At 53.2% G+C, this 22,141-nt stretch overlaps 1 protein-coding gene across 1 annotated transcript in view; it reads left to right on the plus strand.

Moving 5' to 3' along the window:
* The first annotated feature begins 9,542 nt into the window (after nt 1-9,542).
* The window catches only part of LOC149357233 (uncharacterized), a 36,353-nt gene continuing 23,754 nt past the window's right edge, over nt 9,543-22,141 (plus strand). The window contains exons 1-3 of the mRNA XM_089576541.1: nt 9,543-9,596; nt 9,675-9,768; nt 18,052-18,183. Coding sequence (XP_089432667.1) covers nt 9,543-9,596; nt 9,675-9,768; nt 18,052-18,183 — 280 coding nt within the window. The remainder of the gene's footprint in view (nt 9,597-9,674; nt 9,769-18,051; nt 18,184-22,141) is intronic.

Below are 22,141 nucleotides of genomic sequence, written 5' to 3' on the forward strand. Positions count from 1 at the left end.
CTGCTTAATTGCTCAGCGTCAATGTGTGAAGCAGCTGCCGAGCTTGGTGCTGCCTTCTCTTCCTTAGGTGCCCTCACCACAAGGCCTATGCTCAAATCAGCTCCATGTGGCGGACAATGTGGCCAACACTTGCTTTCAGGAATCGTGTCCTCATAGCTGTCCATAAGTGGTGTTCCATCCTGGTCCTCCTCATCCGACGTCTCCACAGTCTCAGCAAGGCTTGACGCTGCAGCTGCAGGCGCTCCCTGGTATAGTGACTTCTTGGATTCTAGCTGAGCAGGCCCGGAAACAGCGGAATTGGCTGCAGTGGGCGAGTGCAGGCGCCTGGCAGCCTCTTGAATCAGGAACCCCGGCAGCACCGCCTTGAGCTCGGGGGCAGATGTCTGACCAGGTACGCGTCCCGGCGCCTTGTCCCCACCAAAATCCTGGTCGGCACTTCTGGGCTGCACACTGGGAGCAGCCAGCAAACTAGGAGCGCTCTGCAAACTGGGGCTAGGTTGCATTGGTGTCGGCTGTGGAAAGCGAACCGTTGCCGGAGTGCAGTTCTGAAGATCAGTGCCTGAGTAGTCGCTGTCCGTGGGTGTCATAAACTGGCTGGATCGGTCATGAGAGTCTTCTGTCACCCTTGAATCGCTTGCCTCATTTTTGCCACTTGCGTCTTCCTCAGGCGAAGGCAGCATGGAGGAGCCTCCTGCGTTCTGGCCAGTGTTGTCAAGGTCAGGGCTAGTTTGCGAACACTTCGAAAGTGACATGACAAGTCTGAGCCTCCGAACTGTTGTATTTGGTTTTGGCTGGACGACCTCACTGAGTTCTGTTGGCTTCGGGCAGGTGCCGGCATGTTCTTCCCAGGGGCCCCTTTGATGAACATCTGGCGTGGAAACAATAGGTGGGAGGTCCACGGGTCGCCGTTTCAGGATGGAGGCCACTTCTCTTGTTGATGCGTGCGCCGCAGGGTTTGTCCAGCGTGGATAGCCCTCCCATAGGGTTACGGGAGGCGAGCACAGGATCGATGCTCCACCATCCTCTAGCCGAATTTTCCAGGTGTAGTGGCTGACTGCCGGATTAGACACTGAGGCACACGATTCACTCTCAGCCACCCTGTTGGGAGGAGATGACACAGCGGGTGGCATTGAGGACTCCGTAGCATCTGTGGTGGCACTCACAGCAGCCAGGCGGGGCGTGGTGGCCTTGCGAGGCACACGAGTGGGCACTATCACTGGTTCACCTGACGGGCTTCGCCTGCGTGCCGCTGCATTCAGCTGCGATGCTGTCAGTGGCATCGGCCGCATGAAGCTCTGCACAAGCTTTAGTGTGGCGGATACCTCCTGCCGCACCTCGGGAAGGTATGACCGCAGCATGCTGCCCTCCCGAATTGACTTCTGGAAGCAGCCGGTCAGCTGCAGGGCAGCGTGATGATGTGCGCACTGGAGGAAGTACAGCACACTGTGGCGCCTCCAGGTGGGCTCAGCCTGATCGGAGATGAGACTGATGAGCCGCTCTTCGTCCGCGGCAGACGAGATCACATGCAGAAGCAGCTCCAGCTGCTCACGGTTTTCCGGCACTTTCAATTTTCTAGCCGGCGCTATAATGCATCCCAGTAGCTGCTCCAGGCTGGACAAGTGCCCGTGCCTCCGGATCAGCTCAAGGACGCCGATGACTTGACGGTTGGACAGGAGCACGTCCATACGCAAGGTCTTGTGCTCGTGCGCGGGGGCCATTTGCCGGTTATCGAGGCAGCGCAGGACCAGCTGGGACAGGCAGTGGACCATCATTTGCACGGTGAGGTCCCACAGAGCGTCCAGAAGCGGTAGCAGTTCAATACTGACCTGCTGCTCCACCTGAGGCACGCTCTCCACCCCTTCCTGATGGTTGCCATTATCGACGAAACAGATTCCCCGGTAAAGGCGCCGCACGTCAGTTCTCAGGACAGAAGCAGATGAGAAGGGCTTCAGATTTTCCTTGACCGGTGGATAGCTGTGGAAGACGAATGAGGAGATGCCTAGCAGGACGCAGTAGGTGGCGACCTCAGGCCCCCAATGCTCGAGTCCACGTATGAGATATATGTTGGTGGCTGTGTGTATGCTTGGTGGCGGGTAGCACACTCGCAGGGGACGGCCAGGATCGGCTGCATCTATGAGGGTCGCCTTTACCAGCACGTTGTCCACCAGCAATTTTCTTCTCTGGTCACTCGCCTGCTGGCACCAGTTGTGGAGGGTGGTGTACGGGTAGGCCAGACAGCCATCGCTCACCGGGTGGTCCAGTAGCACCCCGGACGGCCACAGAACGAGCAGCACCGACAGGTCTCCGAAAAGGAGGCTCGCTACGCCGTGCAACACAGCCACCAGCTCTGACTTGGTCCTTTGCATGCCCCGGGCTTCCGCCAGCATCCGGTGCATGATGCGAAGCTCCGCAAGGTGATTCGGGATGCGCTGATCGGTCGTCACGTCGTCCTGACCAGAATAGTTAAGCAGCAGCTCGCGTATTCCTGTAGCAGCGCTACCGCTGGACGATGAGAGCCTGCGAGGAAGACGAAGTGACACGAGCCGAGTGGCAGAAAGGCTCGGGCTCCCGGTCGGCTCGAGATCAGAGTAATAAATGGCGGCTGGTTTAGCATTGCACGAAATATGTGAAGGCAGTTTTTGCAGGTGGACACCACTGCCCCGGGCAGGTGCGCACAAAAGTTTTCGGAACGCCGAAGTCACGGAAAACGTCATTTTCCTAACTTGCTAGAAGCGCAGCCATGCACTCAGGGGTGCATTGTGCAAATCGCGCTGATAACTGCAAAACACAGTTCACTTCACTGCGGCATCCTTACTGTGCGGATTAATTGGGCTTTGTGGTAATTTTCGTGTTTCCAAACTTTTCCGGGCACCTTTACCTTAGAGCGCTATAGAGCAGAGCTTCGAGTTCTTCAAAGGTCCTGCAAGTCTAGGTGGCTTCGGCAATATCTGCTGATAATGCGAGTTGTCGCATGCTTTTCATTGCTTGTCGGAAATGAGCGTCGAAAATCATCGTTGGAATGAGCAAATGCGGAATAGGACTACTCCGTTTCAAGTAGCGGTTCAGGCTGCATTCCTCACTTCAATGTGACTAGAGAAAAGTGATTCTAATTTCCCAAGCGCTTTGGCCGGCATCGTTCGCACTCAGCAGGAATCGGGGTGCGGAAGTATCATTTGCACACCCATGAAGATCGTCCGGTAGAGCCAGCCAGGAAAAGAAAGTTCATGAAGAACTGAGAGGATACAGACAAATTTACGAGAGAAATTTTACCACCGCCCATTTGTGACGTCACCTGTTGAACGTCACCTGGTGAAGGCGCTTCAGGGAATGGGGTCATAGAGTTTCTTACTATTACCTAGACGGAAAGCTGGCGGCGCTGCACTTCAGCCACCATGGACGCTCAAAGCATCATGGGGCGGTTGCGCGACAGTCGTAGTTTTTTGGGAACACGAAGTGGCACTACTGAGATGTTTCATTCCGAAAACACTGTTCGTGTGTGGGCAGACGACTTTCGCGCGAATACAGAGTGTAAAAACCATAGTAGTGAAAGCGCCACGACACACAACGCGAATGAAAGGTTTCACTTTTCCAAAATGTTATTAAAAAACCTTTTGAAGTATATAAGCAACTAAATTTAAAAAAAAACATATTTCCTTTGAAAAGCGCAGCTGTTGAGCACGAAATATTAGTTTTTATAATGTTCAATACCTGGCCAATAGGAGAGCTAGCCATCCCTTATTTTGGGCGAACTTTGCACTTAAAGGCTTTTCTGCTCGTTTATTGCAATTTACCGACAGGATATTTAATGTTAGGACATTCGTATTTATCGAACAGCTTTAATTTTGCATTATTTTTTGGCCAAAAGTTGTAGTTCTGCAGTCAGTAGCTCACCGCCCCATGATGCTTTGAGCGCCCATGGTGGCTGAAGTGGTCACGAGGGGCCTCTATGCAAACTCCCATAGACGGCTCGCCAGCTTTCCCTCTAGGTATAAGAAACTCTATGAATGCGATAGTGGTGGAGGAACTTCATCTCACCTCTACTGTTATGAGGGCTATGAGCGCATGCGCACTGTTGTTGTAGCAGCCGATACGCGGCTGGGGGCGTTGTCTGCTTTCCACGGCGCCATGAAATGAAAATTGCTGTTTGAAAATTGGTTTTTGGGGAAAGGGAATGACGCAGTAATTGTCTGAAATCTCGGTGGAAACCCGAACCGTGCCGAAAGGGAAGAGAGCAAAGTTGGAGTGAAAGAATAAAGAGAGAAAGAGGTGCCGTAAAGGAAGTCTCCGGAATAAATTCCGCCACCTGGGGATCTTGTGCACTGACATTGTACAGCTCACAGGCACCTTTGCGTTTCGTCTCCATCGAAGCGCAGCCGCCGCGGCCGGGTTCGAACGATTACTCTGGCTGAGTAGCCGAGCGCCGCAAAGCAGTTCGCGCTGCTAGCGAGCGCTGTAAGTCCGTCACGTTGCTGCGCATTTGCGCCAAATTTGCAGGCGGCTGTACAGAAGCGTCCGTTTTACCACCACTGCGACACGCGCCTTGCCATGGCGGGTGTCGTGTCAACGGCATCTGAAGAAGAAATTTTTAGATTACATTTGTTGCATTTAAAGAAGCAAAAATGCGTGGAGATCTCGCAACGCGTTTGTGGACCTTGGGCCTCGCCTCAGCATAACTTTCTAGACTGAGCACCCTTGAAGGAATTTGTGAGTGCGAATTATTAAAGCTGCATGCATGCCTCTTGACATTGAGCTTGCGCCGTCGAGTCAGCTTACAAGATGTACCCTGAAAGGATATGCGGCGTGCACCCCGAACGTCTTTGGCGGTATTACGAAGCAATTAAAGGACACTATCGAGATGAAAAGAAATGCCAACACGGAACGCGTAGCTTACGGCACAATCAGCGCAGCCTCGAACCGCTAGTCCGAGATTGCGCCCCACGCGGAGCACGAATGCATGCAGTATTCGTGCGCAGTGAATGCCCAGTCTGATGTATCGGCGGCAACGATGAGGTCGACGATCTCATCATCGCCGCACTTCAGCTCCCTATATAGCGACATCCCTCTTGCCCAGGAGGACGTCCGTGAGGTGTTCCAGGGTCATCTCTGTCAGCAACACCCGGATACACGCTTCGTGCAATGACAGCGCTTCCCTGTCATTGGCGCGCGTTCCAAAGGATGATCATTCGAATGCCCGTCGGCTGCTCGTATCCCGGGGAAAGACGGGTAAACCATGGACTTTTGCCCAGCGACGGGGGCAATGGTCGAGGTGCAATATAGATATTAAGGCGAAAGCTTTTATGGGCTCACGGGTCGGCAAATTTGAGCTGGTTTTGTTCGTCGTCAAAAAGTATCCGCGCATTCTGTCAATGACACTAGAGTTACGATTTAATTAGCAATTCATGAAGAGATAAGTTTTGTTTATAACGAAATTCCAGATATAGAGAAGACGTAGTAGGTCGTAACGCGAAATTACCACGTGATCAGCACATGCGCGTGTGACGTCACAAATGACGTCGCAGGTGGGGTGACTGATGACGTCACGGGTGGCTCCACTGCTCCTTAGCTGCGCGCGCGCTCGTCACTCCCAGAGAGCAGATGTACTCAGTCGCTCCACTCGCGAAGTATTCGCGCCTGCCGACGTTACCGTCGAGCTCAAGCCTTCGCCGCGCCTGGCCGCACCTCCTGCCTGCACTTTGGGCGAACTCGAGGAACCCCGCGCGCGGCCACCCCATCGGCCGTCGGCCGCTTCGGCGGCCGTGTAGTCTACGCCTACCGGGACAGCTTCTCCGGGTCGTCGTCGTCAGCTGCAGCGGCGGCGGCCCCTTCTTCCTGCATACTCCCAGAAGCTGGCACAGCGGACACCGATGGCGGCGGCCTGCCCACCACATCAAAGACTGCTGTGTTGATCATGCATGCGAGAGCGGCCTTCCTGCTGCCCTCTACCCATCCCACGCGCACTGGTGGACCTCATCGCGCCGCTATTCAAGGCGGTTTCCAGCGAGTTCATTCTGCTCCCCCCCTGGTGCAGCCTCCAGCGGACTACCCGTATTCTGTTCTCCTGCTACAGCCCGCTGGCCCTCGTTGTGCTAGCTTCCTAGCGCCACTGCTGTGTCCACAGCCCCCTACGAGCCGGCAAAAACGCCGGTACTCCGCGCCCCCCGCCCCGCTACTACATTGGAGCAGTTTTCTGCGGTCTTCACCTGCTGTCGCGCGGACCAACCAACGTGACAGCTACATGTTGACAGCCCTGGCTGCCCTGCAATCCTTGTTGCGCCTCTGGCTAGCCTTGCGGCTGGTTGAAGGCCATGCTGCTTGCTTCCAGCAAGCCCCCGACGCGCGCGCGCCCCTCCCAGCACGCTGCCGTTCATCCCCCCCCCCCCCCCCCCCCCCCCGGTGCTGATCCTACTGTGGCTGCGGTTGGCCTGGTGGCTGCGGAGAGCCAGCTGTTCGAGGAGCCCTGGATTTCAGCAAGCTCAGCGACGACGGAGACACCAATCCCCCTAACCACACCCACCTCCCAATTCCCTTCCCCCTGGTCCCAAGAGTGATGCCATTAACTGGCCAACATACGTCGGGACCAGTATCCCCCCCAGAATATCCAAAGTATCCACCATCACCGTATATTGGCTCTGGTCTCTCCTCGGTCGGCCCCCGGACTGAACGAACGCTCGATGGAGTTCCAGTGTCTCCTGCGACCAAGCGCGCTCGTGATGCAGAACGGGAACGACTGAAACGCCAAGAACAACGTGCTTCTGGTAAGTAAACGACTACCTCAAACATTAAAGGCGGCACGAAGGTACGTGTCAGAAAGGTTTTCGCCTAAACGCACGTAAGGTTACTGAAGTGCTCCCCTGAGTTTTTTGGAGCACCTGCTCCTGTGCAGATTATCATCCTGTCTATAGTCTCAAGGCGGTCTTGACTTTCCACTTGCTCATTGCCAGGAAGTGCGCGCGTGACGTGAACACTCCGTGTGTGCTACCTGGATGATATGCGGCAGGACGCCTCAACCAGCGCAGCTTATGCAGTGTGCCGCTCGCGCGATTTAGAGACAGGACGCTACTTCCGCGCGGCTTTATATATACGCGCAACGTTTTTTCGCGTTGTGTAAATATGGGCTCTGATCGCTCGTGCACGGTTATACTTTGGACAGTACCTGGACTCTCACGCGCGGGCTGTGCGAACTTGCTCAGCTTTTGCACTTTGTAAATACTGCACATTGCTCTCCCACTTCTCCTCGCTGTCCCCTACCAGTCACTTTCATTTTCGACGGCGGCAGTTCCAGTGCACAAGATACAGAAAGCAATTGCCGCGGCCGGCAGCGCTGTTTCCTTTCCTTTTGTATTTTTCTTTCAGTAAACCCCTAGAGCGCGGTGCTGGAGGGGAGCGGTGGAGTGCTCGCGCTTCGCAAATAAATGCAAATTAGAACAAAATTCATACGAATGAAAAAAAAAAGAACTGTGCGCTCTGAGGCTCCGAGAAGCGTGGAGAACTCCGCGTATAAGTCACTACTTTTGTGTTTGCAAAGCCATCCATGCGATCCGGTAACGCTCACTACCTACGTGCGTATCAGGTAACGCCGCCACAGAAGCAGACGACTCCACTCTCTCAGCCTTCTCTCCTGGCGCTGCTCAAGTAGAATGCTCAAGCACACGGCTTTAACTTGCGCAGGGCATGCTACAAGCCCCATGAACCGCTATGGGGACTCGGGAGGCAGACGATGCGGCTGGGCGTGCATCCGTTGCTATAGCAACGCGGCGCATGCGCAGAGAACAGTGGAGGAAGTGATGAAAACCTCTCCCGCACCAGGGACTCGTCTTCTGCCATGGAGGAATGTCTTCGGCGTTCTTCCGCTTGACGGGATTGCTTTTCGGGAGCATAATCTTCAAGAGGAACTTTTTGCAGGACAGCATATCGAGCGCGATTTGAAGGTGATCACTTCATGCTTAAACTCCTTATATTAAACCGCTCTAAAGTGGTTTATTTTCTCTTTAAAGCTGCGGATAATATATGAGCGTTGCTAGGCGAATGATCCTTCGATCATGCGCAGCCATATTTGTTGCGGACTAAATGACCGTCAAGGCAGGAAAAAATTGTTTCATCCCGAACAGCAGCGTCGTTTTGGATCCTTGAAGATACACGACCTGTTTAGCATCGAACTCGGAAGCCTTGATCAGCCTTGGTTATGTACCAGAAGGACAAAAACCGTGCGATATTGGGAACCTAAGTATAAAATGCTGCACAGCGAATAACTGAGGTGCATCAAGTCATGCTATAACCGAAGACATTGATGAAGCGGCTTGAAGACACGCTGTTTCTCGGGGGCTTTCGTTGAGGTATTTACATTTTATTTGAAGTCATCTGTGCTTGCCCATGGGAACCTCTTTTTGGTGCAGCGATCAAGTCTATACATAAGGTCCATCGTAGCAGGTGCTCTTGGCAACATTTTTAAAGCTTTGTTAACAGAACCATAGCTAAGTGCTCAAGGGACTTGTTTCTAAGGGCATTCCGATACGCGGATATAGTCGACGACTGTGAGAACTTTGTTCGTATTGTGATCGACATATTGTGAAGTTATAACGCTGTTTTTTCTCTCGGTGCTAATTTCGTGCAGCCGTTTTTTTTGCGATAGTTTTGTTTATTTTGACCGCGTTTTTTGTTTCGTTAGTTGGTTTGGTTTATTGGGGTTTAACGTCCCAAAGTGACTGAGGCTATGAGAGACGCCGTAGTGAAGGGCTCCGGAAATTTCAACCACCTGGGGTTCTTTAACGTTTGGTTTTGCAGTTTTGAGACTTATAATTGTCTTGCATGAAATTTTCTTCTCAGTCTAAACATGTGTACGGCAACTACATCGCAAAAATTCGTACCTGAATATTTCCGCTTTCCAGGAAAAAAATGTACGCAAGTCTTGACCTGTAGCATGCCAGTAAAAACGCAAATAATGCTGAACCGACCTTCTGCCACTCGTTGACTCTGCTGACTTTTCACAAAAATCAACGGAAAAGGTGTATCGTATAAAAAAAGTTGAGATATAACAATGGCATTTTTCAAAATAGCAATATTAATATTTTTATCAGCTGAAAAGTTATCGCACAAAATCATCAAGAAATAAAAAAAAATATGTTGAAGCAGCTGCAAAAACGCAAGTTAAACGAATAAGCTAGGCCACGGACGATCGACGGCGGTCGTTGTGAAAGTGGTCTTAACCACAATGCATCCTAATTCCTCACGCCCTTGGGTATAGGAAACTCTAGTTTATTTTTCGTTTGCGTATTGCATGTTGGAGGGTGGTGCCGCAGGCTATTACGCTGTGTGTGCTGCCGCATTTTTTTTTGTCTTCATCTTTTCTTGCGTTCTTCGATGTGGAAAATGGTTCGACCGATCTTCGTCGTCGTCGCCAGTGCGCCCTACGAACGGACGTTCGCCACGTCTCAGTCACCTCGAGGGCGCGCGTTCCGCTGCCTCGCGCCCACGCATTCGGATTCTGATTTCTGAGTCGTGAGCCAGCGCAGCTCGTCCGGCGTGCAGCCGTTCTCGCAGTCCTAATGCATTTCGAGAAAGCCGACGTGGAAGGTGGCCCGGGACCGTCGCGTGTTGGCGTAAGCCGCGATTCTTCTAGATTCGCCGCTAACCGTCGCCGACGCTCCTTCTGTTTTCCCCCCTCTTTTTTCCTGCAGTCTTCGCACCGCGTGGGGGACGAGGTCTGCCGCACTACGGACGAGGTCTCCCGCACTACGGACTCCGAGAACGACGAACGGGATTCTGCAGCGGGTGAGAGAAACTTAACGGCGCGCTCAAGCCAGCACTGAGTGCGGTGACCGGGCTCGCGCGTCGGGCGCAGTCAGCTGTTCGGACACTCGAACGCGGGCTCTCTGGCATCGGCGAGCTCCAACAGCCCGGAAGACCGCCGACCATACCTCAGGGACCCTCTGCAGCCAATAGGTCGCTTTGGTGGAATTTCGCGAAGCATGCCTCCGTCGTGGTATTGGCGAGCTGGTGTGTACGAGAGCGCGCGTCGACCCGCCTTGGGGCGCCGCTGTGTTCTGCGTAGCCGCGCGCACAGTGCGACGCAGCGGTGCTACAGGGGAGGCTCGGCAGAAGTGCCGATGAGAGAGGACGTTTGCGGATATTCTAACAAGCCGACGGCACGCTCCCTGGTCGTGGACCGGCGCGTGTAGACCTTGGCGCTCGCGCCTTCTCGGCCACGGCGCCGCGTCCTTACACGAGACGGGAAAGGCACGCGGCTTCACCAAAGGGCGTTCTTGAGCCGTGGGTTCCACAGTTATGAATTTGAACGGGCTGGTGCTGCGGCAAGCCAATGCGCGTTCACGCTTTGAAGCCACGGGTCAGGTCTGTCGCGGCGCATGTAGCGAAACCGACGCGCCCGCTCTCCTTTACAGCTAATCTTATCCACAGGCGTGACGTGTGATTACGTACGTGTAATTCGAGCCGCTCCTTGCTGCCGGACTGACTCGACTCGGCTACTCGACTCCCGGACACGACTCGATGGCGTTTACATGAACCCAGTAATTGGTTTCTGTCGTGTCCGGTCGCTGTGTTGAATGCAGCGAAAGACGCACACGGTACTTTTAGACTTCGTTTATTTAAAGCCGATGAGGGTGCGACCAGCGTCGACCGAGGCAGGAGCCGAACTGGCCGCCCGAAGAAAGGAGGGAGCGGAGAAGCGTCCACGGGAGGGAGTGGCTTCCCAGAACAGGAGGAGGGTGCGGGGGCGCACCGTGGGGGGGCATCCGGCGACAGCGTGCGACGAGGGGCAAGCGGTCGTTAGGAGGGGATGCGAGTGGTCGTTAGGAGGAGGATTGAGTGGTCGTTAGGAGGAGGATGCGAACTGTCGTTAGGAGGGGAATGCGAGTGGTCGTTAGGAGGGGGCGCACACACACAAAAGCAATAAGGGGACACAACACTTCCTTCCCCCTTAGAAAGTTGCCTGGTATCGTGCAGGGGGTCGGCGCTCACGCGTGGAGGCGCGCTGGCTTTGTGCGCTCGGGGGAGAAACACTTGTAGGCTGGCTGTTGTTCGCTGTGTCTCCTAGGTCTGTCCTGGGCGAAGTCTCTTCTTCCGGGAAGAGGTGCCAGGCTATGTGGGAAAATGGTGCACGTGTTCTCTCCGCTGGCGGACAGCTCTCAGACGGCGTCGTAAATCTACGCAGCTGGTTGAGATGTCGGCGTGCTACTGTGCCATGTATGTTGACGAGCCAAGAGCGCAGGCCTATGCGTCTGACAATTGTAGCTTCCTCCCAGCGTGGCTTTTTCAGAAACTGTCGGGCGAGGACGCGCTGCCCCTCATTAAGCGTGCCGCAGCGCGGAATTGCTTTTTCTTCCCGGAACGTCTCTGCCTTTGGCTCGGGGAGGATGGCTGTGAGCTGGGTTCGCATTTCACGCTCGAACATCATTTTCGAGGGGGTCTCGCCTGTTGTGCTCTGAACCGTCGTGTGCTGCTTGAAGAGAAAGCGCGCAAGGCGGCGCTGCAGCGAGCCTGTCTGATCTCTTTCAAGGGCGCGTTTTAGCTCGGCTACGTAGCGCTCGGCTTGTCCGTTTGTCGCTGGGTGGTAGGGGGCCGATGTAACTGATGAGATCCCGTTGTCGCGATAAAACTTGAGGATCTCCGCAGACACAAACGGTGTTCCGTTGTCCGACACTACCTTGCGCGGCAGGCCGAACGTTGCAAATAGTGATCGGAGGTTGTCAATGACTGCTGCCGAAGTCGTCTGTCCCATTTGCCTTATCTCAAGCCACTTTGTGTAGGCATCTACGACCACAAGGAAAGTGCAGCCCTCAATTGGTCCTGCAAAATCAATGTGCAGTGTGTGCCATGGTGTGTCTGGCTTTTCCCATTCTGGGACAGGAGCTTTCGGCGGGGCGCTCCGGCTGCTCTGGCAAGGCTTGCATTCTCGCACCACTGTTTCGATGTCGTTGTCAATGCCAGGCCACCACATGTAGCTTCTGGCACACTTTTTCATTGCAACGATGCCCCGATGTCCGGCGTGGATGAGAGACATAGCTTGTGCGCGTAGTTCTCTCGGCATCACAACTCGGGACCCAAATATGATGCAGCCGCGATGGGTGCTCAACTCTGTAGCTCGCCTGCGGTAAGCGTCGAAGTTGTCCCCTTTGAGTTTATGCACGTTGCCTTGTTGAACAGCTGTGTAAACTAGCCGGAGAGCTGCGCAATTCTGCGTAGATGCTGCAACTGTGCCTGCTGTAAGCGGAGGTTCTGGCAGTGCTTCGAACATCAGAACGTCTCCTGGTGGAAATGGTTCGTCAACAGTTGCGTCTAGTGGCAGACGGCTTAGCGCATCGGCGTTTTGATGTTTACCAACCATGTTCTGGCTCGGCGTCTGGTGTATGCCGCATATCATCACGCCTAGTGGAGAAAACCAGTTTCTCCCTAGAAGGCTTGATCCTGTGCCCTTCACAACAAGCAGAGGTAGCGTATGGGTCTGGCCGTTGTAGTTAACCTGCACGTTGGCAGAGCCCAATAGTGGCAGATTCTGTCCTGACCACGTTCGCAGGTGCGTGTCGTCTTGTTGCAGGGCGGGTGCGTCAGATGGCCATGAAGTTCGGAACGTGTCCTCACTGATCAGAGTACAGGCTGCGCCGGAGTCCACCTCGAACTTAATCAGCTGGTGATGTACGCTTACTTCTGTAAAAATCTTCGGTCGCGTGCCGAGATTCATGGTGTTCAGGTCGTACAACACAGATGGTGTTGCTGATGTTGTTCCATGGAGATCAGATAGCGGCGTATTCTCTGAGGCGTTGACGCTGTGATTAGGCTGGGAAGGTGACTTTATCTTGGCAAGTCTCCGTTTCGTAATGCATGCTCTTTCGATATGCCCTCGCTTGTGGCAAAAATTACACGTGGCTGACTGGAATCGACATCCCTGGGGGTTGTGTTGGTCGTCACACCGCCAGCAGCGTTGTGCCTTTTTGACCGATTTTACAACAACAGAAGGCTTGCGCACCTGGTTGCTTCTCTGGTGTACCGGCTCGGTGTTCCGGCGAATCCCTCTCTGCTGGTGACCGGCGCTCTCCGCTCGAACGGCGATGTCGTAAGCTTTGCTGAATGTGAGGTCCTTCTCAGCGAACAGGCGCTGCTGCAGTGACTCGTCACTCAGTCCGCACACAAATCTGTCGCGTAACATCACGTCCAAGGGAAGCATGGTGGTGTTAGCAGAAGAAGCTGCGTCTCCCTCCTGCCCGGTAGCTGTTGTCGACAGCGTTCCAAAATTGCAGTCGGCAGCGAGCTTCTTGAGCGCGGCTACGTAGGCGCTCACAGTTTCTCCTCCCAGTTGATCTCGTCGTTGGAAGCGAGCCCGGCTGTAGACCTCGGATGGCCTTGGGTCGTAGTGCTTTTGCAGCGCTTTTACGATGTCGTCGTAAGACACTGCCGCTGGTGTGCTTGGCTGAATAAGGGCGCAGACAGTATCGTAGGTCTGCTCCCCGCACAGCGTCAGCAGGTTGGCCCTCTTCAAGGCTGGGTCTGTGATGTTGTTAGCTTCAAAGTAGAACTGAAGGCGTCCAACCCACGATGACCACGATGAGCCGTTGAATTCTGGTATCTGATTGGGAAACCCTCGCGTAGCCATGGCTTGTCAATAGCGTTGCGTAGCGCGGGTCGAATCCACTTTCTCGTCGCCACTGTCGTGTCCGGTCGCTGTGTTGAATGCAGCGAAAGACGCACACGGTACTTTTAGACTTCGTTTATTTAAAGCCGATGAGGGTGCGACCAGCGTCGACCGAGGCAGGAGCCGAACTGGCCGCCCGAAGAAAGGAGGGAGCGGAGAAGCGTCCACGGGAGGGAGTGGCTTCCCAGAACAGGAGGAGGGTGCGGGGGCGCACCGTGGGGGGGCATCCGGCGACAGCGTGCGACGAGGGGCAAGCGGTCGTTAGGAGGGGATGCGAGTGGTCGTTAGGAGGAGGATTGAGTGGTCGTTAGGAGGAGGATGCGAACTGTCGTTAGGAGGGGAATGCGAGTGGTCGTTAGGAGGGGGCGCACACACACAAAAGCAATAAGGGGACACAACAGTTTCTTACTCGGAAGACTTAACTCGACCCTGTTGATTTCGTGTAAACGCCGCTAGCGGTCGGGGCGTATGGGGCACATTCCCTGGTACTACTGCTGGAAGTTTGTTAACAGCAACGATTAGAGGCGCCCAGTCGGAGGTTTCAGACACTCGTCTGGCGGTCGAGGTCTGGAACACTCAGACGCAGTACGACATCACAGAGAAGCGTTCCGTTAGCAGCGATTCCCCCGACGATTCCCTTCCCTTGTCTGCTCCCTCTTTATAGATTGCGATTGACTTGTTCGGTACCGGCCCATCGTTCCACAGGTGTAGCCAAGCCTGAGGGCTCCCCTTTTGAAATATCGTGAGCTGTACGCGCAGGTTTTTGCGTATCCCTAATTGCCTATATTTGCGACCATTTCTAGCCAAGGCCCCGATGGAACGCCGGAGAGGAAGTGTCATCGCCGTTGTTAAGTGCTGGCGAACTTTTTCTTGCCTTTCAAAAGCACTCTCATATTTTTAGAAACAGCTAGCGGCGCCTTTGTTTCCGCTGCTCACGGCCGCCTCATACGATCACATACCCTGTGCGCGGAACACAGGTTCCGTTTCTAGCAACGCATTGGGTAAGCGTATACGCACAAAAGGGAGACGCACAAGCGTTGCTTCCAACTAAAGTCTGGTTCGCAGTAGCACATCTTTGTCGTCTTAGTTCGTCTCGATGCCTGATGGGATTTGGCTTGCGCGAACTGCGGGGGTATGTGATCCCGCCAGATTTCATTGTTCTTTGCGCGGATCACTGAGGCCAGTGTATAACACCACTGTCCACTTCCAATCGGGGATCACGGAGTCCCTTTCGGGTTCAATCTCACGAGTTTGAATTGAATGGCGAGAAAAGACTGTTCCATTTTTAAGTCCAATTTTCTCAGCCGAATAAACATCGACATAACAAAATAAAAACCACAGAATCAATTTTTACTGAGAACAGATTGGACGAGTTCTCCTGAGCGTCTCCTCAAAGTTATCGTTTTCTTTGGCCTCCGAGTGTTTTTGCTTCCTCACTAGTGCTCGGAGAAAAGCACGTGCTGCCGATATTTTTATGAATTCTCGGCAGGTAGCATTTGCAGTAACAATCCCGTCCTTGCATTTATTTTCTTTTGTGATCAATTGGACTCTGGTCCTAGTCAGCGCGAGACCACAGTCTGAACTACGACAGACACTCAAGAGAGAAGCGGCCAGTGCGCCTCACAGGACTCTCCACTTAATGGCATCGACTTATTGTAATGATCATCAACCGGCTTGCACCTGACAAAGGCAACTGCCGGATGGTTGACTGCGACGTCATTGACAACAAGCAGCGCCGCCATTGGTTGGAGGGTGTATTTTGAGGACCACTTTAAGAATGAAGTTCAGAATGGCGCAAAAGACACACACACACAGGAAAAAAGGGAATGACAGAAAGAGCGCCAACTACCAACTGAGTTTATTGCGGAAACACCCTCTTTTATAAGGCAAGCCATATCAACCACGAACCGGAAGCAGAAAAAACACATATTCATGGTTTGAATTCACATTTGAAACACCATCGGCAGAAAAAAGCCACAAGAACAAAAAAGCAGAATCTAGAACTACACGTGGTCGTCTAAGAAACCCAGCTCCTGGCGGCAGAGTTTAATCGATGAAGTGCTAATGCAATTGGACCCAGCTTTCTGTATATGATATGCTTCTATAATCTCTCTTTCAAACCTTTCCCTGCCTCTGCCGATAAACGTTGCCAGTTCCAGCATCGGTCCGCAATCTCTGCATTCCCTACAGTGATCCGGCAGGTTGCCCCTGTCATTGTTTTTAATTGTTCTTCTGTGCTCGCTAGCTCTCTCGTTGAAACACCGGCCAGTCTGGCCAATGTAGGCGGATCCACATCTGAGCGGTATGCGATATACGACTTCGTACTTGCATTCAGTGAAGCGTATCTGATGTTTGATAGCGCATCTTCGGGGTCGTCTGTTCATCATGGAGCAAATTTTTGCAAGCTTGCATGGTGCTGAAAACAACAAATTTACACCATATCGACCCCCTACCTTCTTGATATTGTGCGCTATCTTATGCATGTACGGTATTACCACCATAGGCCTCTTGTCTTCCTGCTTACTTTGCGTATCACCTCTAGAAGTGACCTTGATTCTTTGTAGCAGAGATTCGCATATCGCTGTTATCATCAGATACGGGTAGCCAGCGCTACCCAGTCTCACTAGCTGCTTGTCAAAGCCGGCCTGCACACAATGATCGCAGGATTTCGAGAGAGCTGCGTGTAGGCACGTGATGGCTAGGCTGCGTTTAACCAGTTTGGAGTGGGCACTCCTGAACGGCATGAGGTTTTTCTTAGATCGGGGGTTGTACACCCAACACACATGGTCTTTTTTTTGAGAAATCAAACAGAATGTTCAGGAACTGGATTTTACCCTCTTGAGGCAGTTCCCAAGTAAAGGTAAGGCCTTGAGAACTGTCTCTAAAAATGTTAAGAACATCAGCAACAGCGTCGTCAAAGATAAAAGGAGAGGTCCCGTCAAAAAGAATAAAATAATCATCAACAAAGCGGAAAACACGTCTAACAGGTGTTCCGTTCAACTGCGCACTAATGCGCTTGTCAATAAATGATAAAAAGATGTCGGTTAAAATAGGGGCAATAGACGAGCCAATGCATATTCCATCTCTTTGCAAATAAAACTTCTGGTTAAAAACAATGACAGTAGAGTGAAGATAAAATTCTAGCAACGATATAAAGTGGTCACTGGTTATGCCACAGGCGTTTTGAAAATCTACTTCATCAGACTCGTTTAACTTCTCACGAATAGCTGTAAAGATGCCATCGTGAGGAAAAGAGTAATAAAGGTTTTCTACGATAGCCTCTTTACAGCAGAGACGGCGGACCGATGCTGGAACAGGCAACGTTTATCGGCAGAGGCAGGGAAAGGTTTGAAAGAGAGATTATAGAAGCATATCATATACAGAAGCATATCATATACAGAAAACCAACGCGTGGAGTGACTTCAGGCAGTCGCGTAGCGGCTTCGCTTTCACTTTTATTTTTTTTTTTTAGGTTTCTGTGAATAAGATTCAGTCAGACTACATAGCTGCAATTTAGGCCCACGGAAATAAAAATACGCGTAGACTCTTTGCTTTCGCCGATCGCTACGTATCACCGCCGATGGCAGAGCGGCAAGCCGCCACGGGACTGGCTGGAAGGCACTCCACGCGTCGGTCGACTCCTCCTACCGTCAGCGGAGAGCTCAAATAAAGGCGGGAGTCAGGACGTTTAATCCGATATAAATTACGGAAATCGGCCGCACAGGACAACATAATTCAAAGTTATTACGGATGCTCGGAACGTGTTCATCGAGTTCCCGCGGTAAAAACACGAGTTCAGACTCCTCTTTAGTGCACCTTTAAATGCCGCTTAGTTCATTATTTGTCTCAGACTTTGTGTGTTTCGGAAAGGCTAGCTCTAGCGCAGGTTGCTCATTGGAGTCCCTTGCGGCGCACATACAGAATATGTGGATATACTCGCGTGTGCCAATGGTGCTGAGGCGGAACTTGTGCTCTCGAGTGAGGCGCACGAGCGAAGCAACATTTGTCGCACTCTGTCTTGCTGTATCACAGTGTTACAAATGCTGGGTTTCGGCATCGCGCGAAGACTGCGCTGCATACGCGCCAGAAACCACGGATGCTCATCTCGACGGGTGAGTCAATCGTGTTCCACGTGTGTGGCCTGCACTTGGCTTACGCTTGAAGCGTCACTCGCGCAGAAAGCTGTGCTATCCGATCGTGCCACCCTAAGGCCAGAATGGAACTGCGTAGGGAAATGCCTTGCATAGTCCGCCGGTGTACCGCTTCGCAGGGTTATGCAAACGCGTGACATCAGGTGGTCAACTTGCATGATTGCTCTGCTCGATTCCGGGGAAAAAAAAAACGAGCCCCTCGCTAGCTGCATGTGTCCGTTGCGCTCATCCTTTGCAGCGTGTCTTCTTCCCTCCCAGATGCGGCCTGTGAGGAGAGTCCTGAGGAAGGCGAAGCCACGGACGATGATGCCGACTACTTGGAAATCGCAGACGTCGCCGGATGCCTGAGTTCCGAGGAGGAGGAGGGGAAAGAGGAGGAGGAAGTGAAGAGTGAGTGCAGCGCCGCAGTGCGATGAGCGTGCAAAGGCGGGACGAACCAAACTCTGGTGGGATCCGCACAGCACAGGCGGTAGAGGATGTGGGGGTGGGGAAGTCTGCGAACGAATCCCGGGCGCGCGCGAAGCACACCGCACATGCGAAAGTCGGGATGCCTTCTGAAGGCTGGACTGTGGGTAATCCATGAATTGGAGGGGCTGGTAGACATACGCAGGCTGGGTAAGTGCGGTAGGAATAGGCGAGTTAAGGAGGTGGGAGCATGACAAGTCTGGTGCAGGTCCGAATTTTGGCAGTCCAACTGGAGAAGGGCAAGTGTAGGCGAACACTCCAAGCACGGGTAGATGGTAATCGAAGATGGTGGGCGAGTGCACAACAATAGCACGGTAGGTAGTTTGCGTGAACACACTTGCGCACACACACTAACAGCAGCTCGGCTCCGGGGTAGGGCAGTGAGAAAGTCCGCTTGTGCAAACTTGAGGAAGAGGTTGGATGGTCTGGAGAGCAGTCCTTAGTGGATGAGAATGCTTGGGGGATGATGGAGATGAACGGAGAATGGGCCGCCATAGTAGGAACGCATCCGCTTGAAGGTCAGGTGCTGGAAGATGAGGCGAAGTTGCTCGCCGTCCTTCTCCGCCGTCCTTCCCGTATGAGGAGTGGTCCGGAGAGAGCGATTGGAACAGTGTAGGTCGTGACTCTCACGACAAGGTGCACTCGCACCGAAAGAAGTTAAGCACTGGGGTGAGCCACGACACAAGACGGCACTGGACAGTAGAAGAGTTATGCACTGGGGTGAGCCAGGAAACGATACGACACCACACGGCACATGACAAAAGGAGCAGAACACTGCATTGGAGGGACGACTATGGGGGGCCAACCACTCAAAGAGCAGTGGCCGGTCGTGAATGGGGTATGTTCCAATGGTGGCGAAAGGAGCACTGTGGGCGTGACACTTAGGGCGAGGTATATAGGATAGGATATTGTCACGTAGTGGTGACTGCGGTACGGCTAACAGGAAAACAGCGAGAACGTCTTCGAAACGAAACGCTTTATTCGGGCTGACTTGCGCCCGCAAGGAACTGAATCACTCGGCGACGTCGGCGTAGCAACAAGCGTGCTCGGCGGTCGTCGAACAGAATGCCCGCCGCTGTCGGCCGTTCTCTTTTTAAAGCCGGTAGCGAATCTTCGAGATAAAGCTTTAGAAGTTACTGGAACATTCTGGCGCAAACTAGAGTCGGCTCTGTCCGGATGCGATCCAACGAGATAATTCTAGGCGCGTCTTGCGTCACAAACGAAGCGATAAAGCGGCGTGCCGGCAGCCTTGAAGCATGAATAAATAAACACAACAAACAAACGCTACAAAGACTCGCGGCATTACTCCCCTCTCAAAGAAGCATCGCCTCGATGCTTTAGAAAATAATGCGGCTATCAACAATCAAAAACGGATTGCGCAAAAATAAACACCGAATGTGGAAACACAGCGTCCTTTAGCGTGCATGATAGGGCTTTACGCGTACGACATGGACTAGTTCGGGTCGTACGCGGCGTCGCTGGGATGCAGTCATTTGGTCAGGGACGACTTCATAGTCCAATTCACCTAGCCGACGAAGAACCTTGTACGTGCCGAAATAGCGTCGCAAAAGCTTTTCGCTCAATCCTCGGCGGCGAATGGGCGTCCAAACCCAGACTCGGTCTCCTGGCTTGTATTCCGCGTTGCGTCTTCGTAGGTTGTATCGTGTGGCGTCGGTACGCTGCTGGTCTTTTATCCTTAATCGGGCAAGTCTTCGGGCTTCTTCTGCGCGTTGTAGGTAGGCGGCGACGTCGACGTTATCTTCTTCGGTAACGTTCGGCAGCATGGCGTCCAGAGTGGTCGTGGCCTCTCTGCCATGGACGAGCCTAAAAGGCGTCATCTGGGTGGTCTCCTGCACTGCGGTGTTGTAGGCGAAGACTACGTAAGGCAAGATGACGTCCCAGGTCTTGTGTTCGGCATCGACATACATCGCGAGCATATCGGCGATGGTCTTGTTGAGGCGCTCGGTCAGTCCGTTGGTCTGCGGGTGGTATGCAGTTGTTATCCGGTGGCTGGTTTGGCTGTAATGGAGGATGGCTTGCGTCAGTTCCGCCGTGAATGCTGTTCCTCTGTCAGTGATGAGCACATCGGGGGCGCCGTGTCGCAGAAGAATGTTCTCCACGAAAAATTTGGCGACTTCTGCTGCTGTTCCGTTCTGTAGGGCTTTTGCCTCGGCGTAGCGGGTCAGGTAGTCGGTTGCTATAATGATGCACTTATTTCCAGATGTAGATTTCAGAAAAGGGCCAAGAAAGTCCATGCCGATCTGCTGAAAGGACCTTGAAGGTGGTTCAATGGGGTTCAAAAATCCTGCTGGTCGGTTTGGAGGGGTCTTTCTTCGCTGACAATCTCGGCAGGTTCTCACATAATGCGCGACATCGGCAGACAGTCGGGGCCAGTAATACTTGTCTTGAATGCGGCGGAGGGTGCGGGAAAACCGAGATGTCCAGCTGTCGGCTCATCGTGTGAGGCCTGAAGAATTTCTCCGCGCAGACTTACAGGTACAACAAGGAGGTAGGCTGTCTTGTTCGCTGCAAAGTTTTTCTTCACGAGGACATCGTTCTGTAAACAGAATGAAGACAATCCTCGCTTGAAAGAGGCGGGGGGTGAAGAAACCTTGCCTTCCAAGTATTCGATGAGGCATTTGATGTCGGGGTCCGAGCGTTGCTGTTGTGCAAAAGAGCTGGCGGTGATGGGTGCCAGGAAGGCGTCCTCATCGTCGTCCGGCGGCGGTGCATCTACAGGGGCTCGTGACAGGCAGTCGGCGTCAGAGTGCTTGCGTCCGGGCTTGTAAACGACGGTTACATCAAACTCCTGGAGCCGCAGGCTCCATCGAGCGAGGCGGCCGGAGGGGTCCTTCAAACTTGCGAGCCAGCACAGTGCGTGGTGATCGCTGACCACCTTGAACGGTCGTCCGTACAGGTAGGGGCGGAATTTCGACGTAGCCCAGATGATGGCAAGGCACTCCTTCTCAGTTGTCGAATAATTAACTTCGGCTTTGGACAGGGAACGGCTGGCGTACGCGATGACCTTCTCCACTCCGTCAATTTTATGAACGAGGACAGCGCCTAGGCCCACACTACTTGCGTCGGTATGAATTTCAGTCTCAGCGTTTTCGTCGAAGTGCGCGAGGATCGGTGGGGACTGTAAACGACGCTGAAGTTCCTTGAAGGCTTCCACTTGCGGCGCTTCCCATTTAAATGGCACGTCTGCCTTTGTCAGGTGGGTCAGTGGCTCGGCGATGCGTGAAAAGTTCTTCACAAATCGTCGGTAGTACGCGCACAGTCCGAGAAATCTGCGCAAAGCTTTCTTATCGGCCGGTGGTGGAAACATTGCGATAGCAGCGGTTTTCTGCGGGTCTGGCCGTACTCCCTCCTTGCTAACGATGTGGCCTAGAAACAGCAGCTCTTCATAGGCAAAGTGGCACTTCTCTGCTTTCAAAGTTAGGCCGGACGATTTGATTGCGTCTAGTACTTTTCGAAGCCTTTTTAGGTGTTCCTCAAAGTTCGAGGCGAAGACAACGACGTCATCTAAATATACCAGACAAATCTGCCACTTCAGGCCTACCGGCACTGTATCCACTACTCGCTGAAATGTGGCTGGTGCGGAACAGAGACCAAATGGCATCACCTTGAACTCGAAGAGCCCATCTGGAGTGATGAATGCGGTCTTCTCGCGATCTCTTTCATCGACCTCAATTTCCCAGTAGCCGCTCTTGAGGTCCATCGATGAGAAATACCTGGCGTTGCAGAGCCGGTCCAGTGTGTCGTCGATGCGAGTTAGGGGATATACGTCCTTCTTTGTGATGTTGTTCAAGCGCCGGTAATCAACGCAGAATCGAAGTGCACCGTCTTTCTTTCTGACTAGAACAACAGGTGCCGCCCAGGG

The sequence above is a fragment of the Amblyomma mixtum genome, chromosome 3, assembly GCF_055824585.1.
Source record: "Amblyomma mixtum isolate Tamu chromosome 3, ASM5582458v1, whole genome shotgun sequence".
NCBI lineage: Eukaryota > Metazoa > Arthropoda > Arachnida > Ixodida > Ixodidae > Amblyomma > Amblyomma mixtum.